General features: G+C 40.4%; 1 protein-coding gene across 2 annotated transcripts in view; it reads left to right on the forward strand.

Moving 5' to 3' along the window:
* The window catches only part of rasa1a (RAS p21 protein activator (GTPase activating protein) 1a), a 191,209-nt gene that overhangs the window by 98,960 nt on the left and 74,319 nt on the right, over window positions 1-17,930 (forward strand). For both annotated transcript variants that reach the window (XM_060836608.1, XM_060836609.1), the window contains exons 12-14: window positions 10,788-10,875; window positions 11,301-11,381; window positions 13,182-13,339. In XM_060836608.1, coding sequence (XP_060692591.1) covers window positions 10,788-10,875; window positions 11,301-11,381; window positions 13,182-13,339 — 327 coding nt within the window. The remainder of the gene's footprint in view (window positions 1-10,787; window positions 10,876-11,300; window positions 11,382-13,181; window positions 13,340-17,930) is intronic.

Raw genomic sequence — 17,930 nt, forward strand, 5'->3', positions numbered from 1 at the left:
TGTGTAATTGCCAGGGATTTCCCTATTTGTCTCCCTCCATTCCTCCGGTACGACTCCTGTGGAGAATAAGAGGCAAAGATCTTCATCAGCAGCTTAACAACTTCCTTTCTTGCTTTCCAAAGCAACCTAGGATGAATCTGGTTTGGCTCTGGGTACTTATCAATCTTAATGTTTGCCAAAATTTCCAGCACATCAATTTCATCAATCTTGATAAGTTCAAGCATGTTGCCCAGCTCCTCAAAGTTCTCATTCACAACAAGGTCTCTTTCCTTAGTGAAAACCAAAGCAGAAAACCCATTTAAGGCTTCCCCTATCTGCTCAGACTCCACGCACAAGTTCTCTATGCTATCCCTGATCGGTCCTCCCTGCTCCTTGACCATTCTCTTATTTCTCACATATGTGCCAAATACCTTTGGGTTCACCCTAATCCTTCCTGCCAAGCCTTTTTCGTGCCCTGTCCTGGTTCTCCTCGGTCCATTTCTGACCTCCTTTCTCGAAAGCCTGTAATCCTCTGAAGCTGTGCTAGATCTTTGTTTCCTATTGCTTTCTTCATTTTGATGAGAAGGCTTCTTAATCTTACCCCTTCTTGCCTGTCTCAGAGGAACACATTTGTGCATCACTCGCAAGAACTACTCCTTAAACAGTCTCCACGTGCCTGTTATGCCCTATCTGAGAAACAATCGCTTCCAGTCTGCACTTCCTAAATCCTGTCTGATAGTGTCATAATTTCCTTTTCCCCAATTAAATTTCTTCCCTTGGTAACTGCGCCTTTCCCTCTCCAAGGCTATGGTAAATGTGAGGCAGTTGTGGTCACTGTCACCAAAGTGTGCTCCCATCGCAAGATCTGACACTTGTCCTGACTCATTGCCAAGCAGCAAATCCAAAATGGCCTCACCCCTCATCGGCCTGTTGACATTCTGAGTAAGGAAACCCTCCTGAACACACCTGACAAAAACGGCTCCATCCAAACTATTTGCATAAAGGAGGTTCGAGTCAATATTGGGAAAATTGAAGTTATCCATAACAACAATCCTGCTACATCTGCAGTTTTCCAAAATCTTGCCTGCCTATGAGTTCTTCAATCTCCCTACTGTTATTATGGGGTCTGTAGAAAACCCCCCAATGAGGTGGCTGCTCCCTTGCTGTATCTAACTTCCACTCATACTGACTCAGTAGACAAACCTTCCTCAACAGCCTTCGTTTCTGTAGCTGTGATGCGCTCCCTGATTAGCAATGCTACACGCCCTTCTCTTTTTCCACCCTTCCTGTTCTTTTTAAATGTTCTAAATCCTGGAACATCTAGCAACCATTCCTGCCCCTGTGAAACGCACGTCTGCATTATGGCCACATCACAATAGTGCCAAGTACTGTTTACCAAGTGCTCTAAGTTAATCTCTCTTATTTCTGACACTCCTTGCGTTAAAGCAGACACACTTTAACTGATCCCTTTGTTCCATCACATGAATAACCTTACTGATAGATTCACTACATCCTGTCACTTCCCCATATCTAAGTACCCCACCTGTCAGATATGAAGCTCTGGTTCCCACCCACACCCCTCCCGCCAGGCAATCCAGTTTAAAACTCCCAAACCACGTGAGCAAATCTCCCACCCAACACATTTGTGCACCTCCAATTCAGGTGCAACCTGTCCTTCATGTACACGTTTCACCTTCTCCAGAAGGCATCCCAATGGTCTAAATATCTGAAGAAGCCCTCCCTCCCGCACCAGCTGCGCTGCCACGTGTTAAGCTGCACTTGTGCCAATTCCTCACCTCACTATCTCGTGGCACTGGTAGCAAACCTGAGAACACACTCTCTACTCGTCCTGCTCTTCAGCTTCCAACCTAGCTCTTACAGTCACTTCATTCCTCAATCCCTTCCTGGCTATGTCATTGGTGCCAATATGTACCACAATTTCTGGCTACTCACCCTTCCCCTTCAGAGTCCTGTAAACCCGATCAGCAACATCCCACATCCTGGCACCAGAAAGGCAACATACCTTCTGGGAGTCCAGTTCCTGACCACAAAATCTCCTGTCAATCTGTCTAACTATTGAGTTCCCCACCACTAGTGCTTTTCTATTCTGCCCCCCCTCACCCCTTCCCTTCTAAGCCTCAATGCCAGAGACCTGACAACTATGGTTTTCCCCTGGTAGGCTGTCCCACCAGCAGTATCCAAAACCGTATACTTATTGCTGAGGGGAATGGCCGCAGGGGATCCCTGCTCTACCTGTTGGTTCCCTTTCCTCCCCCTGACTGTAACCCAGCTGTCCTTATGCTGTGTCTGCGGAGTGACCACCCCCTGTTCATCCTCTCAATTTCTCCCTCGGCCTCCCAGATGATCCTCAGTTCCTCCACCTCCAGTTCCCTAATTCAATTTTCGAGCAGCTTGAGTTGGGTGCACTTTCCGCAGATGTGGTCGGCAGAGACGTGTTACGTGTCTCATCTGCCACATTGTGCAGGAGGAGCACACAACTGCCCTATCAGTCATACCCTGCTAATCTGAAAACCCACACAGGACTAACAAGGAAGAGAAGAGAAGAAAAGAAGATAGAAATGAGAATACCTGAAGACTTACTGAGTTTACAGACCCTTAGTAAGGTTAGAGGTGGTGGATGGGAGGGAGGCCCTACGGTGTAGGGTCTCTGGTTTAGATCTTACCCACTTAAAAACTTCCTGGCAGCCCTTGTTTCTTTCCGCCCTCTCTCTTCACTCTGTTCAAAGTGAAAGCCCGACTGTCGAGCTAGAAGCTTTATGTGGGAAAAGCTGACTTACTCATCTACCCTCATTTCTCTGCCCTCTCTCCTCGCCACTCTGTTCAACGTTTCTTCACAACTTTCTTTATATTAATGCAACTTGAAAATTTTCCCTTCATTACCTTGTAATTTATCACTAAATAAGGTATACTGATAACCGTATCTAATTTTATACTCAGATAATTTGGTTGCCAATTATAGTTGACAATCTGGAAAAAATATTTTCATTTATCAAACATTGTTATTTTGAATATTATGTGATCTGGAGACTGACTTCAAGAATTAAGGGATTAGGTAGATTTTAAAGATAGATATAATAGGTATACAGAAATATTTAATAATACAGTATTCACTTTTTGGAACTTTGCTTTGAATCTAGCCCAGAAAAGGGAGATTCAAGCCTCTTCGCAGGGGACTAGGATTCCTTTGTGAATTATGCTTTGGTTGTCTTTAAGTTTCCGTTAATTGTTGGAAGACTGCAACATAACTTCATGTTCATTTTACACACTTTGAGCCTTAAGTTAATTAGCATGGAAAAATGAAAATAGTGATTTCTGAGGCAGGTTTAAGTGCCACTTTTACGAGAAAGTATTGTGCACAAAAGGGTGATGCTGAAGGAGAGAAATGTTCCTGTTCCCAGTGTTTGTATTCAAGAAATATAAATATGCACAGAATGCAGAAATTGGCTGATCCATTGGGCAAAAGCTAGCAGTAGTTAGTGTTTTAATGCAATCATACATCTACAGAAATAATATATTGCAAAATAAAGCCTCTAACTGTTCTAACACTTGAAAGTCACACAGCACCAGGTTATAGTCCGACAGATAGCAGTGCTCCAAAAGCTTGTACTTCCAAATAAGCTTATTGGACCATAACATGGTGTTATGTGATTTTTAACTTTGTCCACTCCAGTCCAACACTGGCATCTCCACTAATTACTTCTCTGGGCATAATTACAAAGCGGAAAATGCCACTGATTTCTGTTTTTTTAAAAATAGTATAAATTTATTTATTGTTCAAAGTTGTTTTTATGTATATATACCATTGATGTTTTCAGTGCTTAAACATGGAACAATCCAAAACAAAACCCAAGCACTTCCTCCTTGATTTCCTTCTCTCACCGTCTGCCTCAAAGATTTATTTCTTGCCTTAAATGGTGCTTTAACTAGAGCTTGTGTCAAGCATTCCGTGCTTTGGGAATCCGGAGAACTTTTTTTTAACTAAACTGGAAAAACTTAGTCATAAAACTTTGACTTAGATTAGGTAACATAATTAAAGATGAATTTATTTTTTGCCCACATTAATTGAAAAGAAGATAAGAAGGCAAAACTTCTCAGGTTTGCTGGCAATCTGCCTCCACCTTTTTTTAAAAAAAAGTCTAATTAATCTGATCAAAACCTTGAAGACCTGACGAAATTACAGGAAAAGTGCATATTACTTCAATAGTGCTTCAGAAGGATTTGATCATTTTAAGAAACTGCTAATTGAAATTGCAACTTATGGCAAATGATTGGCCTTATTAAGAACTGGTGAAGTGGCAGGATATGAGAAAAGGCATAATAGACACTACTTTAATTGTCCAGATGTGACCCATGACACCTTTCAAAAACCTGTGTTAAGACCTTAATAATTCACACACACACATGCATATATTAATGTTTTGATCACTGTGAAAAATCGTATCTCCAAGTTTGCCAGTGATCCAAAGTTGGATGGTATTGAAATTCATGTAGGTGGAAATACAAAATTACAGAGATTTTGATTGAACGTGCTAAACTCTAGTAAATGGACTTTATTTTACTGAATAGCAAAATTTTTTATTTTAGGTCTTAAAAGGATTAAGCAAAGTACTTTATAAAAGGTACAGAGCTGTCATGAGGGGCATAGATAAGGTGATTGGCAAGGGTCTTTTCCTGAGGGTGGGGGAGTTCCAAGGGAGTTTAAGGTGAGAAGAGAAATATTTTGAAGGATATGAGGGGCATTCTTTTTTTAACCAAGAGAATGGAATGAACTGCCAGAGAAAGTGGTGGATGCAGATACAATTAGAACATTTCATGAATTTTTCCAAACATCTTTCAAAAGGAAAGGTATGGAGGAATACAGGCCAAGCACTGGCAGGTAGGACAAGTTTATTTTGTGAACGTGGTCGCCGTGACTAGTTGGAATGAAGGGTATATTTCCATGCTGTATGACTATCACACTTAAGTATGTGGGTTGTGAAAGCGTCTGGAAAAATAATTGGAATTGCTAATTAGCTGTGGCCTTTTTATCTGAAGGTTGAGAATATATGTGATTAGAAGTCATGCTTCATTTGTGTAAAGCCCTGTTTTGACCTTTCCTGGAGAAATGTAAGCATTTCCAAGCATCCCACCCTAGCAAGAATACACCGACTTTGTTTGGAGTGCTGTGTAGTTAACCAAAATGATACCTATACCCATACATTAAATGGAATGATTACACCTGCTACATTATAATTTGATTCAAATTTTCAAGATATTAAGAGCACATAGTGAACTTTTTCCTCTGGTTAGTAAGTACAGGGTTTATTCGGCATGGTCTTGAAAATTTGATCAGACGTTATGGAAGCAAAATTAGGAAATCATTTCATACAAAGGGCAGTTGACATTTAGAATTCTGTCCCACAAATTCTAAGTCAAGTGTTCATTTTAAAAACTGAGGTTGATAGATCTCTGTTTGCTAAGAACAGGTTTGTGGCGTTAGTTCGCTGATCATCCACAATCTCATTGATCACTGGTATAGACTGAAGGGACCAACTGTCCTACTTTTGCTTCTATACTCTTAAAATAATAAATGAATCAATCTCCAGGCCACACAAATGACATCAGTGCCAATGACCATCTATAACATTGCATTAACAAGAGATTCTCCATTTTCAAAACCAATCCTTTATAATTACATTTTTAACTTAACAATAATTTTTCCATTTGTACTTGTGAATGAGGGTGGTAGCATCCTTTTCATGATGTGTTGTTTGATTTTCTGTTTCGAGAAAAGGGTAGACTGCACTGCAGCCTAGCATAGGCTGTTCAATAGTCTTTTCAACGTAACTGGTTTATTTTCATGTTTGTTCTCCAATTGATCAATAGTGCTGATCTTGTACACCAAATATCCTGTTATATTCCTCTCCAAACATTTAACTAACTTACTAGTAAGGTTTGTTGTCATCTCTTGTGATAGTCAGTCACACACTCACTCACCTTAGCTTGAATCACCATTGTGCCAGGCGATCGAAATTGCTAACCATAACGCTGTGAACTTGTTCCCATCAATCAATTTCATTTTAAAAGTTACTATTAAATCTGCTTCTGCCACCATTACTGCTAGTGTATTCCATGCCATAGTAACTTAGTGCATGAAAGCAATGATTCCTCATGGCATATCTGGATTTTATTCCAAATACTTTCAGGGTATATCGACTGACTGTGTTTTTCTGGTACTGAAATCAGCCCCAAAAGGGTTCATAATTCTGAACACTTCTTTCAAATCTCCTCTTCTAATGAAGTGTCAACAACTTGAAACAGCAACTCTTTCTGTTCACAGATGCTGCTTAACCCATTGAATTTTTCCAGCATTTTGTGTCTTTATCTCTGTTGACTTCTCAGCTTGGAGTGAAACAATTTATTCAGCTTCTCTCTATTAGTGAAGTCCCTTGTCTGGGCTACCATTCTAATAAAGCTCTTTTACATCCTCTCCATGCCCTTCACATCTTTCCCAGAATGTCATGCCAAGGATTTAACACAGCCAAGGATTACTCTTGTTTTTCCAGCCTACTGAACTTGCCATCTTCCAATATGTGTTTGCTCGCTTCCTCCACTACTTCAGTGTATATCAAGGTCCCCACCACTCCCCCCCCCCCCCCCCCCCCCCAAATTAACTTATTCTCCTCGACAGCGTGAACAGACTTCAGCTAGGATGTTCAGCTGAGCTCTGTTTGAAGTGCCATCTATTTTATCTTGGCAAATCCTTTGTAGTTCAGAACTTTCCACTACCCAAATATTTTGAAGCATATCTCTCTCATGCAGTTTTCCAGCTACATCTTCATTTGCAGTAGCAGTGCATTGCACAGTTGATAATCCTCCTTTTTGTGAAAAATTTATAAAAAGTCTACAACTGCTTAAGAAAGCTATTTGGTCCGTCATGCCTCAGCTGGTTCTTTGCAAGAATATTGTATTTCGTCCAAACATCATATTTTTTTGTCTATAAACCCTGGACGGATACATTTATGAAAGTGTCTACAATAGGCAATTTGGTTAGAAAGACATCATTATGTTTTCCCCCCTTGTTGCTTTCTTCAACCCCCTGCTACAGATTCACTTGATCAGCTACATCCTTTAGGACCTGACCAGCTTGGTCAGTATTGGCATTGTTGAGCCACTCTTTCAATGGACATGCAAGGCCCTCCACGAGGAGTACATTGTCCACTTTTAGTATCCCCTGTGTTTTCTCCAAGTGGTACTCAACATTTTGGACATATCATTATAGTAAGAAGTCACCTGGGAATGTTATTCCTCAAACAGGGTTGTCGTTAGTTCAGGTGGTTTCCTCCATTACGAATTTTAAAATATGTACCTATAAAAAATATAAAATAAATGGAAATATTGGTTTCCGGATTAGATATAGTTTATTGTTTCCAAGATGCAGAGAAATTTGTCTCTGGTTGTTGTGGTTCTGTTCGCCGAGCTGGGAGTTTTTGTTGCAAACGTTTTGTCCCCTTTCTAGGTGACATCCTCAGTGCTTCTGTGCTGATTCCTCCGACATTTATAGTGGTTTGAATCTGCCGCTTCCGGTTGTCAGTTGCTGTCCGCTGCAGTGGCCGGTATATAGGGTCTAGGTTGATGTGTCTGTTGATAGAATTTGTGGATGAGTGCCATGCCCCTAGGAATTCCCTGGCTGTTCTCTGTTTGGCTTGCCCTATAATGGTGGTGTTGTCCCAATTGAATTCATGCTGTTTGTCATCTGAGTGTATGGCTACTAAGGATAGCTGGTCGTGTCGTTTCGTGGCTAGTTGGTGTTCACGGATGCGGGTTGTTAGCTGTCTTCCTGTTTGTCCTATGTAGTGTTTTGTGCAGTCCTTGCATGGGATTTTGTACACTACGTTGGTTTTGCTCATGCTGGGTATTGGGTCCTTTGTCCTGGTGAGTAGTTGTCTGAGAGTGGCTGTTGGTTTGTGTGCTGTTATGAGTCCTAGTGGTCGCAGCAGTCTGGCTGTCAGTTCAGAAATGCTCCTGATGTACGGTAGTGTGGCCAGTCCTTCGGGTTGTGACATGTCCTCATTTCGTTGTCTTTTCCTTAGGCATCTGTTGATGAAATAGCGCGAGTATCTGTTTTTGGTGAATACCTTGTATAGGTGTTCTTCTTCCTTTTTTTTGTAGTTCTGGTGTACTGCAGTGTGTTGTGGCCCTTTTGAATAATGTCCTGATGCAACTTCGTTTGTGTGTGCTGGGGTGGTTGCTTTCATAGTTCAGGACTTGGTATGTGTGTGTGGCTTTTCTGTATACGTTCGTGGTGAATTCTCGGTTCGGTGTTCTCTGTACCATCACGTCTAGGAATGGGAGCTAGTTGTCCTTTTCTTCCTCTCTCGTGAATCGGATTCCTATGAGTGTGGCGTTGATGATCCGGTGTGTCTTTTCTATTTCTGTGTTTTTAATGATTACAAAGGTGTTGTCCACGTATCTGATCCAGAGTTTGGCTTGTAATTGCGTTAAAACTGTTTTTTCTAAACTTTGCATTACTGCTTCTGCTATGAGTCCAGAGATCGGTGAGCCCACGGGTGTTCGTTGATTTGTTCATATATCTGGTTGTTGAATGTGAAGTGTGTTGTGAGGCACAGGTCCAGTAGTTTGAGTATGCCATCTTTGTTAATAGGTTCAACGTCCTGTTGTCTGTTATGTATGTCCAGCAGGTTGGATATTGTGTCTCTGGCTAGGGTTTTGTCAATGGAGGTGAACAGTGCTGTTACATTGAGTGAGATCATGGTTTCTTCGTTGTCTATGTGTATATTTCTGATGATGTCCAAGAATTCTTGTGTTGACTGTATAGAGTGTCTGGATCCGCTGATCAGGTGTTTCAGTTTCTGTTGTAGCTCTTTACCAGTTTGTGTGATGGTGTTCCTGGTAGTGAAACTATGGGTCTGAGTGGAATGTCTGGTTTGTGTACTTTAGGTAGTCCATAGAATCTGGGGGTGTTGTTGCTTTCCGGTTTCATTCTTTGTAGGTCAGACCTGGTTATCTGTCCGTTTTTTTTGTAGATTCCTCAGTGTGTTGTTTATCCTATTGGTGAGCTGTGGAGTGAGGTCAAACTCCCTCTTTTGGTATCTGCAAGTAGTTGTTCTGCCTTTTGAGTGTAATCTGATTTGTCCAGGATCACCGTCATTCTGCCTTTGTCTGCTGGTAGTATGATTATGTTCTTATCGTTTCTTAGTGATTTAAGTGCTTCTTTCTCCTTGGTGTTGAGGTTGTGTGTTTGTCTTTTCCTTGTTATCATAGGTACGATATTTTGTCTTACTGTTTGTTGTGTCTCTTCTGTCAATCCATTGTTCCTGAGTTTGCATTCTAGTGCTGCTAGGAAGTCTGCTGTCTTGGCGTCCCTGTGGTTGTAGTTAAGTCCCTTGGCCAGTATTGTTCTTTCCGTGTCTGTGAGCTGTCTGTGGGAGAGGTTTTTAACCCAGGTGTGTGTTGTGGTGTCGTTTTCGTTGTGTTATACAAACCGCTATAAATGCTAGAGGAATCAGCACAGAAGTGCTTCACAGGAGGCTCTCAAGTATTGAGGATGTCACCTAGAAAGGGGACGAAACGTTTGCAACAAAAACTCCCAGCTCGGCGAACAGAACCACAACAACGGGCACCCCAGCTACAAATCTTCTCACAAACTTTGAATTTCTCTCTGGTAAACAGAATAAAATCTGTATTCCTATTTCAAAATAAGAAAGTTTTAAAATCATTAAGTAGTTTATAACCATCATTATTTCTAGATAAATGGCTGTGTCTCAAGTATGTATACTTTAACACCAGCAGTCATTTATAGTGAAAATATTCTGCAATTTTTGCACAATTGACCACTGTTATTTTGCCTAGTTTTTTTTTATCACCTTTTATAGCAAGGGAACTTAAAATAGTTGAAAATCAAAGTACTTTAGACAATGAAAAGGTATCGTTATAGAAATGTTCTTCAAAACATCTGTGACGGGATAAACAATAAGTGTTTCAAGTTATTGGCCTTTCATTTGAACTTGTGAATCATTGATCTGAAATGCTAACTTTTTCTCTCTTCATCATTGTTATCTGACCTGAGTATTTCTAGCATTTCATGATTATGTATATTGTAATCTCTATTGATAGGACTACTTTGGACTAGTTCATTTCTAGATTTTGCACTTTTCTGGTTAATAGAATGATGTTAGAATGTCTAATCAAAATTACATTAACCATAAAAACACGCTTGTTGGTTAAAAACATTATGAAACATTTTAAAAAGTTGTACTTATCCAAATCCTCTAGGAGAAACAGTGGTGAACTGATAATGTCACTGGAATAGCAACCCAGAACCCCAGGCCAACGTTCTGGAGACATGGGTTTAAATAACACCATGACAAATGGCAGAATTTAAATTCCAGAAAGCAGGAATTTGTTCAGAATCTGTTTCTATTCTAAGTGCTAAAATTATGTTGTGAGATGCTTCAGCCTGATCAAAGATTTAAGATTTTTATAGATTTTATGATTTCCAAACTGTAGAGATTATAGTCTATTAATTGTACAATGGTTATCAGCAAAAAGAGTAGACAAACATTTTTGAATTTGAAATAACTGTCTTCATGAGGTGCTAGTTGTCTTTTAAAACTTGCTTTTTCAGCACTCGCCTATGTGTCAAATAGATGAATAAATTAGAATTGAGCCAATATTTATGACACGCACTGATCTCAAAAAATGCAGTTTGATTAATCTAAAGTAGTTTTCAACGATTACTTGTATTTCATGGTTTAAGTTGTTGCCTTTAATTTCTTTTTTCTTAGGCCAAACTGTTTTCAAATAGTAGTGCAGCACTTTAGTGAAGACCATTATATCTTCTACTTTGCAACGGAAACTCTAGAACAGGTTCAGGTAAAATGTTGGACGCTAACCTTGAAATATCTGTGTTAACCAAATGTACAGTTATTGCTAACTTCTGCTAACAAAATAAACTGACAGGGATATTTGAATTGTTATAACGATCTTGCAGAGCTCTTAGCGATGAACAAGGTGATGTTCATGTTATATTTCCAAAATTAGTACGTGTAACTTGTACAAACATTTCATTGTTGTGTATAGATTAGACTTTTGAAATGTAGGAGCCAAATAATATAAAGATGCTTAGAAACAGAACTGCTTAGTGTGCAATAGTGTCGTCTTTACCTGATTTGAAAATCTTCCTTTACCTTATATAGTTAGTTGAACATTTTGTCAAAGTTAAATAAAAGCTGATAATGAAGTTAGAAATTATTTAGTGTTATCTCGATATTCATGATAAATATTTTCTGCTTTTGTAGGACTGGATGAAGTGCTTGCATGTGTTTTGCAGTAACTTGAAAAAACCACTGCCACCAACCTCCAACAAGCGTCTTCGACAGGTAAAAGAAAGAAGGATTTTGTTCATTTATTTACAGGGCTTAAAAAGTGAAGTTAAAGTGGATGGGATATCGTGAGGTTGGTGTAAATTTCCTGACCTTTGGAGACGTTGGATCTGGAAAATTATATAGAAGCAATATTTGGTACATTATCCCATATCTTTCTACCTACTCCTATTTTCTCATCGTGCAATGTGTGTCCACACTCTAAGAATTTTGTGTAGCAGGGGCAGGAAGCCAGTTGAAGTATTTAAAGAGCTAAGTTCTCATGACAGTGGCTCTTCATCTACAGTGCATAGCTCACATGCAACTTCTGGAAATGGGCAACTCAGGAGATGAATACTACGCAGGGCATCTTGAAGCTTGAAAATGAATTATAATCCAAACAATAAAAGAAAAATAGCAGCAAATATCACATCGGTCATTGACAGAGATTTGCTATCAGAGTATTAGCTTAATGTAAGTATTGTTACTGATCATATTGGAGTTGAAGAATATGCTGATTCCTGCAGCATAATGCCCTAGTGTCTTCAAGCATACCAATCTGTTCTGAGCTTGGAAGTTGACCATTGAGGAAGAACTTCTGCCACAGCGGGGAGACCAGGAATGGGAAAAGCTGCAACATGCAATGCCCACTCAAGTAGTTCGACTCAACAGAATGATTTGCACTGGCCAGAAATAGATGATAAAGTTAATCCTAACACATTTCTTGAGAAAAAGTCAGTTTCGTGGACCTCTCCGAATCATGTAATTGAAGTTTCCTCTTTTACTTGAATATTATTGCATTGTGCTGCTCTCCAATCACAAATTGCCATGCAGCTGTGCCATCAAAAGCTGTGACTCTTTTATCAGGCCAGAGTGACCGTGGATTGCTCTGGCAGTCGGATGTTTACATCTGCACAATATTTCAATCTGTTGCCAGTATCCATCAACCAGATCAAAAGGATGATCAAAGTAGACAATCCTATACGAAGAATTTTTGATTACTACTTGGAACAAAAGGTCCATGTATATCTTCCCATTTGTGATGTGTCACAGTGTCTGCAGCTTGCCTCAAATTCAATGACTTTGTGCTGAAGTTCCTCCAACCGCAGAAACTTGCTGGAGAGGTGATTGCCCTTGATTTCTGATTTAATTTGTAAAGCCTGCATATTTAAATTCAGGACTAAAATGGAAAAAGGCCTGTTTATAATCATGGAAGAAGTTGTTGTTCTTTTAAAAACAAATCACTGGAACTTAGTTGTTTAGACATTTGTTTTTCATACAGTGGGCAAGGAGAGATGAGATGCTACAACAGAAGGGTTTGTGCATGCAGAATGATATTTGTTCGGCAGTAGATGGCTGATTGGTTTGTAGAATTGTGACCAGTTGTGGATGTCATCAAAAGTCATCAACTTGTTGACAATTCTTTGGCTGCTGAGTAGGTGAACACTTCAAGTGTTCTGGTAGAAAGAGGGAGAGAGAAGCCTTCAGCCTGCTGAAGTAATAGGTTCTGTGCCTCAACAGGACAACAAAAGTGCCACATTTCCAAGGAGTACAAGTTGTAAAGCTCTGACAACATTTCTCTTTGTACTTCAGCAATATTTAAGTTTTGCGCAACTAGGTGACTAATTATAACATGCCTCTTGCAGGTTATTGGCACAGCATAATTGGTTATACTAGGCTGCTTAGTTTTGTCATATAAAATTATTTGTCAAAGGATGTCATTAAGGTGTACAGTATAAGTAACCCGTTGCTGCAATCTGACACTGGTGCCATGTGAAATTTCCCATCATGTAATAAAAAAATTGTTCTCTTCCTCAGGTCAGTAGTCTGGTGTTGTATGTGGAAGAAGCCCATAAACTTCCAGGGAAGTATTTCACACACCCTTACTGTAACATCTCCCTAAACAGTGTTCAAGTAGCAAAAACTCATGCCAGGGAAGGGCAGAATCCTGTATGGACAGAAGAATTCATTTTTGAGTGAGTCCTTTCAGAATAAAATCTCTTCAGTACTCATGTTTTATGAAGATTTACGCGTAACACACAATTATTAAGTGTCTAATTTGGTGTCTCTGAGCAATGTGAAGGCTTTCAATGACAACGTTGAAGTGTACTAGCTGGAGGGACATGTAGTGTCCAATTTAGCTGATTTTGATAAGAATGTTTCTCAGGATGCCAAAAGCTTCCTGCTTCTGTTGAAATTTTACTCTGGGACCACTTGCCTCTCCCTGAAGTACTTAGATATTATTGTTCATTGCTTGTAGAAGAATTACACAACAGTACTGCAGTGCAGCATTTGCAGTAGTCAAGCTCTGAAGTCATTGACCTCAGTGATGAATCCTGTAAAATACCCAAATCCTGTAAGATGTTTTGAATTTGCAGTCGTGAAAGTCTGTTAAATACTGGCATTCAAGTTTTTTTTATGTTCCATACCAGAAACTAAGATAGCATGCAGGTGCAATTGACAGTTAAGACAAATGGCATGTTGTCCTTTATTGCAAGGAGGTTATTTTGTTCATTCATGTGATGTGGGTGTTGCTGGCTAGGCCAGCATTTAGAGCCTATACCTAATTGTCTTTTAGCTGAGTGGCTTGCTAGACCATTTCAAAGAGCAGTTCAGAGTCACCTACATTGCTGTGCATCTGGGGTCATACATAAGCAAGATCAGGTAAGAATGGCAGATTTCCTTCCTTAAAAGGCATAAATGAACAAAATAGGTTTTACAACAATTAACAGTGTTTGTATCCTCTCCAAGAGATGAGAAGGAAGAGAGGGAGAACAGAATTGGCAGGTAATACAGTAATAAGTGATGCAAACAGAAGTGAGGCAACATGGATGGTATTTATTTTGATGCAGAGAGTCTTATGAGTAAGGCAGATGTGTTGAGGATCTTGATTAATGTGAGGATGTGACATCATTGTTAACACACACTTGATTGAAAGAGATTCAGGACATGCAACTCAATATTGCAGAATCTTGAATGTTTAGATGAGATGGGGGAGTGTTAAAGAGGAGATAACATTGCACTGTTGATGAAGGACTCAGTTGTTGGAGTAAGAGGGGATGATATCTTAAAGAGCTCCTCAAATGATGCTTTAAGGGTAGAACCTAAAACATAAAATGGACAGTCATTTTGCTGAGGTGTATGCCAGATCCCCAAAATGTCAGAGAGATAGAGTAAATGAAATATAGGCAAATTTTAGAAATTTAAAATAATAAGACAATAAGAGTAGGCATTTCAACTCTCCCAATAACATCTGGGATAGATGAAGTGTGAAAAAGTTAGAGCGGGAAGAATTCTTGACGTGTTCAAGAGACTTTTTCTAAGTGTGTGAAACATCTTTCAAAGAGGGGATAGTGATTGATTTAATCTTAGGGAGCAAAGCTGGTCACATATTGGACATGACAATGGGGGGGAGAATTTTGGAGGTATTGACCGTAATTTAGTAAGGTTTAAAATAATTGTAGGTAAGTGCAAAGATGGAAATAAAAGTTCTGAATTGGGTGCAGGCCAATTTTAATAAGGTAAGATGGGATCTAGCCAGTGTGGATTAGGAGCAGCTGCTTGCAGGGAATCTCTCATCAGAGCAGTGTATAGATGTACAGATGTACAGAGATGTACAGCATGGAAACAGACCCTTCGGTCCAACCTGTCCATGCTGACCAGATATCCCAACCCAATCTAGTCCTACCTGCCAGCACCCGGCACATATCCTTCCAAACCCTTCCTATTCATATACCTATCCAAATTCCCTTTAAATGTTGCAATTGTACCAGCCTCCACCACTACTTCTGGCAGCTCATTCCATACACGTACCACCCTCTATGTGAAAAAGTTGCCCCCTTAGGTTTCTTTTATATCTTTCCCCTCTCACCCTAAACCTATACCCTCTAGTTCTGGATTCCCCAAGCCCAGGGAAAAGACATTGCCTATTTACCCTATTCATGCCCCTCATAATTTTGTAAACCTCTATAATGTCACCCCTCAGCCTCCGAAGCTGTAGGGGAAACAGACCCAGTCTGTTCAGCCTCTCCGTTCAGTAAGAACAGGGAAGATGGTAAAAGAGGGGGAGGTGTGGCATTGTTAGTCAAGGACAGTATTACAATTGCAGAAAGGATGTTTGGGGACTCGTCAACTGAGGTAGAATGGGCTGAGGTTAGAAACAGGAAAGGAGTGGTCACCCTGTTGGGAGTTTTCTATAGGCCTCCGAATAGTTCCAGAGATGTAGAGAAAAGGATAGCAAAGATGATTCTCGATAGGAGTGAGAGAGACAGGGTAGTTGTCATGGGGGACTTCAGCTTTCCAAATATTGACTGGGAACACTACAGTACGTGTACTATAGATGGGTCAGTTTTTGTCCGGTGTGCAGAAGGGCTTCCTGACACAGTATGTAGACAGGCCAACAAGGGATGAAGCCACATTAGATTTGGTACTGGGTAATGAGCCCGGCCCCCCATGTTAGACTTGGAAGTAGGTGAGCACTTTGGTGACAGCGATCACAATTCTGTTATGTTTACTTTAGTGATAGAAAGGGATAGATGTATACCAATGGGCAAGAGTTACAGCTGGGGGGAAAGGCAATTACGATGCGATTAGGCAAGATTTAGGAAGCATGGGATGGGGAAGTAAACTGCAAGGGATGGGCACATTAGAAATGTGGAGCTTATTCAAGGAAAAGCTCCTGAATGTCCTAGATAAGTATGTCAGGCAGGGAGGAAGCTGTAGAGCGCGGGAAGTGGAATCTTTGGTCAAGAGGAAGGAGAAGGCTTATATTAGGATGAGATGTGAAGGCTCAGTTAGGGCGCTTGAGGATTACAAGGTAGCCAGGAAAGATCTAAAGAGAGCGCTCAGAAGAGCCAGGAGGAGACATGAGATTTTGTTGGTGGATAGGATCAGGGTAAACCCTAAGGCTTTCTATAGGTATTTAAGGAATAAAAGAATGACTAGAGTAAGATTAGGGCCAATCAAGGATAGTAGTGGGAAGTTGTGTGTGGAGTCAGAGGAGATAGGGGAAGCACTAAATGAATATTTTTTGATAGTATTCACTTTAGGAAACGATAATGTTGTCGAGGAGAATACTGAGGTACAGGCTACTCGACTAGATGGAATTGAGGTTCACAAGGAAGAGGTATTAGAAATCCTACAGAGTGTGAAAATAGATAAGTCCCCTGGGCCGGATGGGATTTATCCTAGGATCCTGTGGGAAGTCAGGGTGGAGATTGCTGAGCCTTTGGCATTGATCTTTAAATCATTATTGTCTACAGGAATAGTGCCAGAAGACTGGAGGATAGCAAATGTGGTTCTCCTGTTCAAGAAGGGGAGTAGAGATAACCGTGGTAATTATAGACTTGTGAGTTTTACTTCAGTTGTTGGTAAAGTGTTGGAAAAGATTATAAGAGGCAGGATTTATAATCATCTAGAAAAGAATAATTTGATTAGGGATAGTCAGCATGGTTTTGTGAAGAGTAAGTCGTGCCTCTCAAACCTTACTGAGTTTGTTTGAGAAGGTGACCAAACAGGTAGATTAGGGTAAACCGGTTGATATGGTGCATATGGATTTCAGCAAGGCGTTCGATAAGGTTCCCCACAGTAGACTATTGTACAAAGTGCAGAGGAATGGGATTGTGGGAGATATAGCAGTTTGGATCAGTAATTGGCTTGCTGAAAGAAGACAGAGGGTGGTGGTTGATGGGAAATATTCATCCTAGAGTCTAGTTTCTAGTGGTGTACCGCAATGGTCGGTTTTGGGTCCACCGCTGTTCATCATTTTTATAAACGACCTGGATGAGGGCGTAGAAGGGTGGGTTCGTAAATTTGCGGACGACACTAAGGTCGGTGGAGTTGTGGATAGTGATGAAGGATGTTGTAGGTTGCAGACAGACCTAGATAAGCTGCAGAGCTGGACTGAGAGATGGCAAATTGAGTTTAATGCAGACAAGTGTGAGGTAATTCATTTTGGTCGGAGTAACCAGAATGCAAACTACTGGGCTAATGGTAAGATTCTTGGTAGTGTAGATGAGCAGAGAGATCTCGGTGTCCAGGTACACAGATCCTAGAAAGTTGCCACCCAGGGTGATGGGGTTGTTAAGAAGGCATACAGTGTTTTAGCTTTTATTAATAGAGGGATCCAGTTCTGGAACCATGGGGTCATGCTATAGCTGTACAAATCTCTGGTGTGGCCGCACTTGGAGTATTGTGTACAGTTCTGGTCACATTATAAGAAGGATGTGGAAGCTTTGGAAAGGGTGCAGAGGAGATTTACTAGGATGTTGCCTAGTATGGAGAGAAGGTCTTACGAGGAAAGGCTAAGGGACTTGAAGCTGTTTTCGTTGGAGAGTAGAAGGTTGAGAGGTGACAATAGAAACTTATAAGATAATCAGAGGGTAAAATAGGGTGGACAGGGAGAACCTTTTTCCAGGAATGGTGATGGTGAGTATGAGGGGGCATAGCTTTAAATTGAGGTGTGATAGATATAGAACAGATGTCAGATATAGTCTCTTTACTCAGAAAGTAGATAGGTATGGAATGCTTTACCTGCAACGGTAGTGGATTCACCAACTTTAAGTACAT

The sequence above is a fragment of the Hemiscyllium ocellatum genome, chromosome 2 (genome assembly GCF_020745735.1).
Source record: "Hemiscyllium ocellatum isolate sHemOce1 chromosome 2, sHemOce1.pat.X.cur, whole genome shotgun sequence".
Lineage (NCBI taxonomy): Eukaryota > Metazoa > Chordata > Chondrichthyes > Orectolobiformes > Hemiscylliidae > Hemiscyllium > Hemiscyllium ocellatum.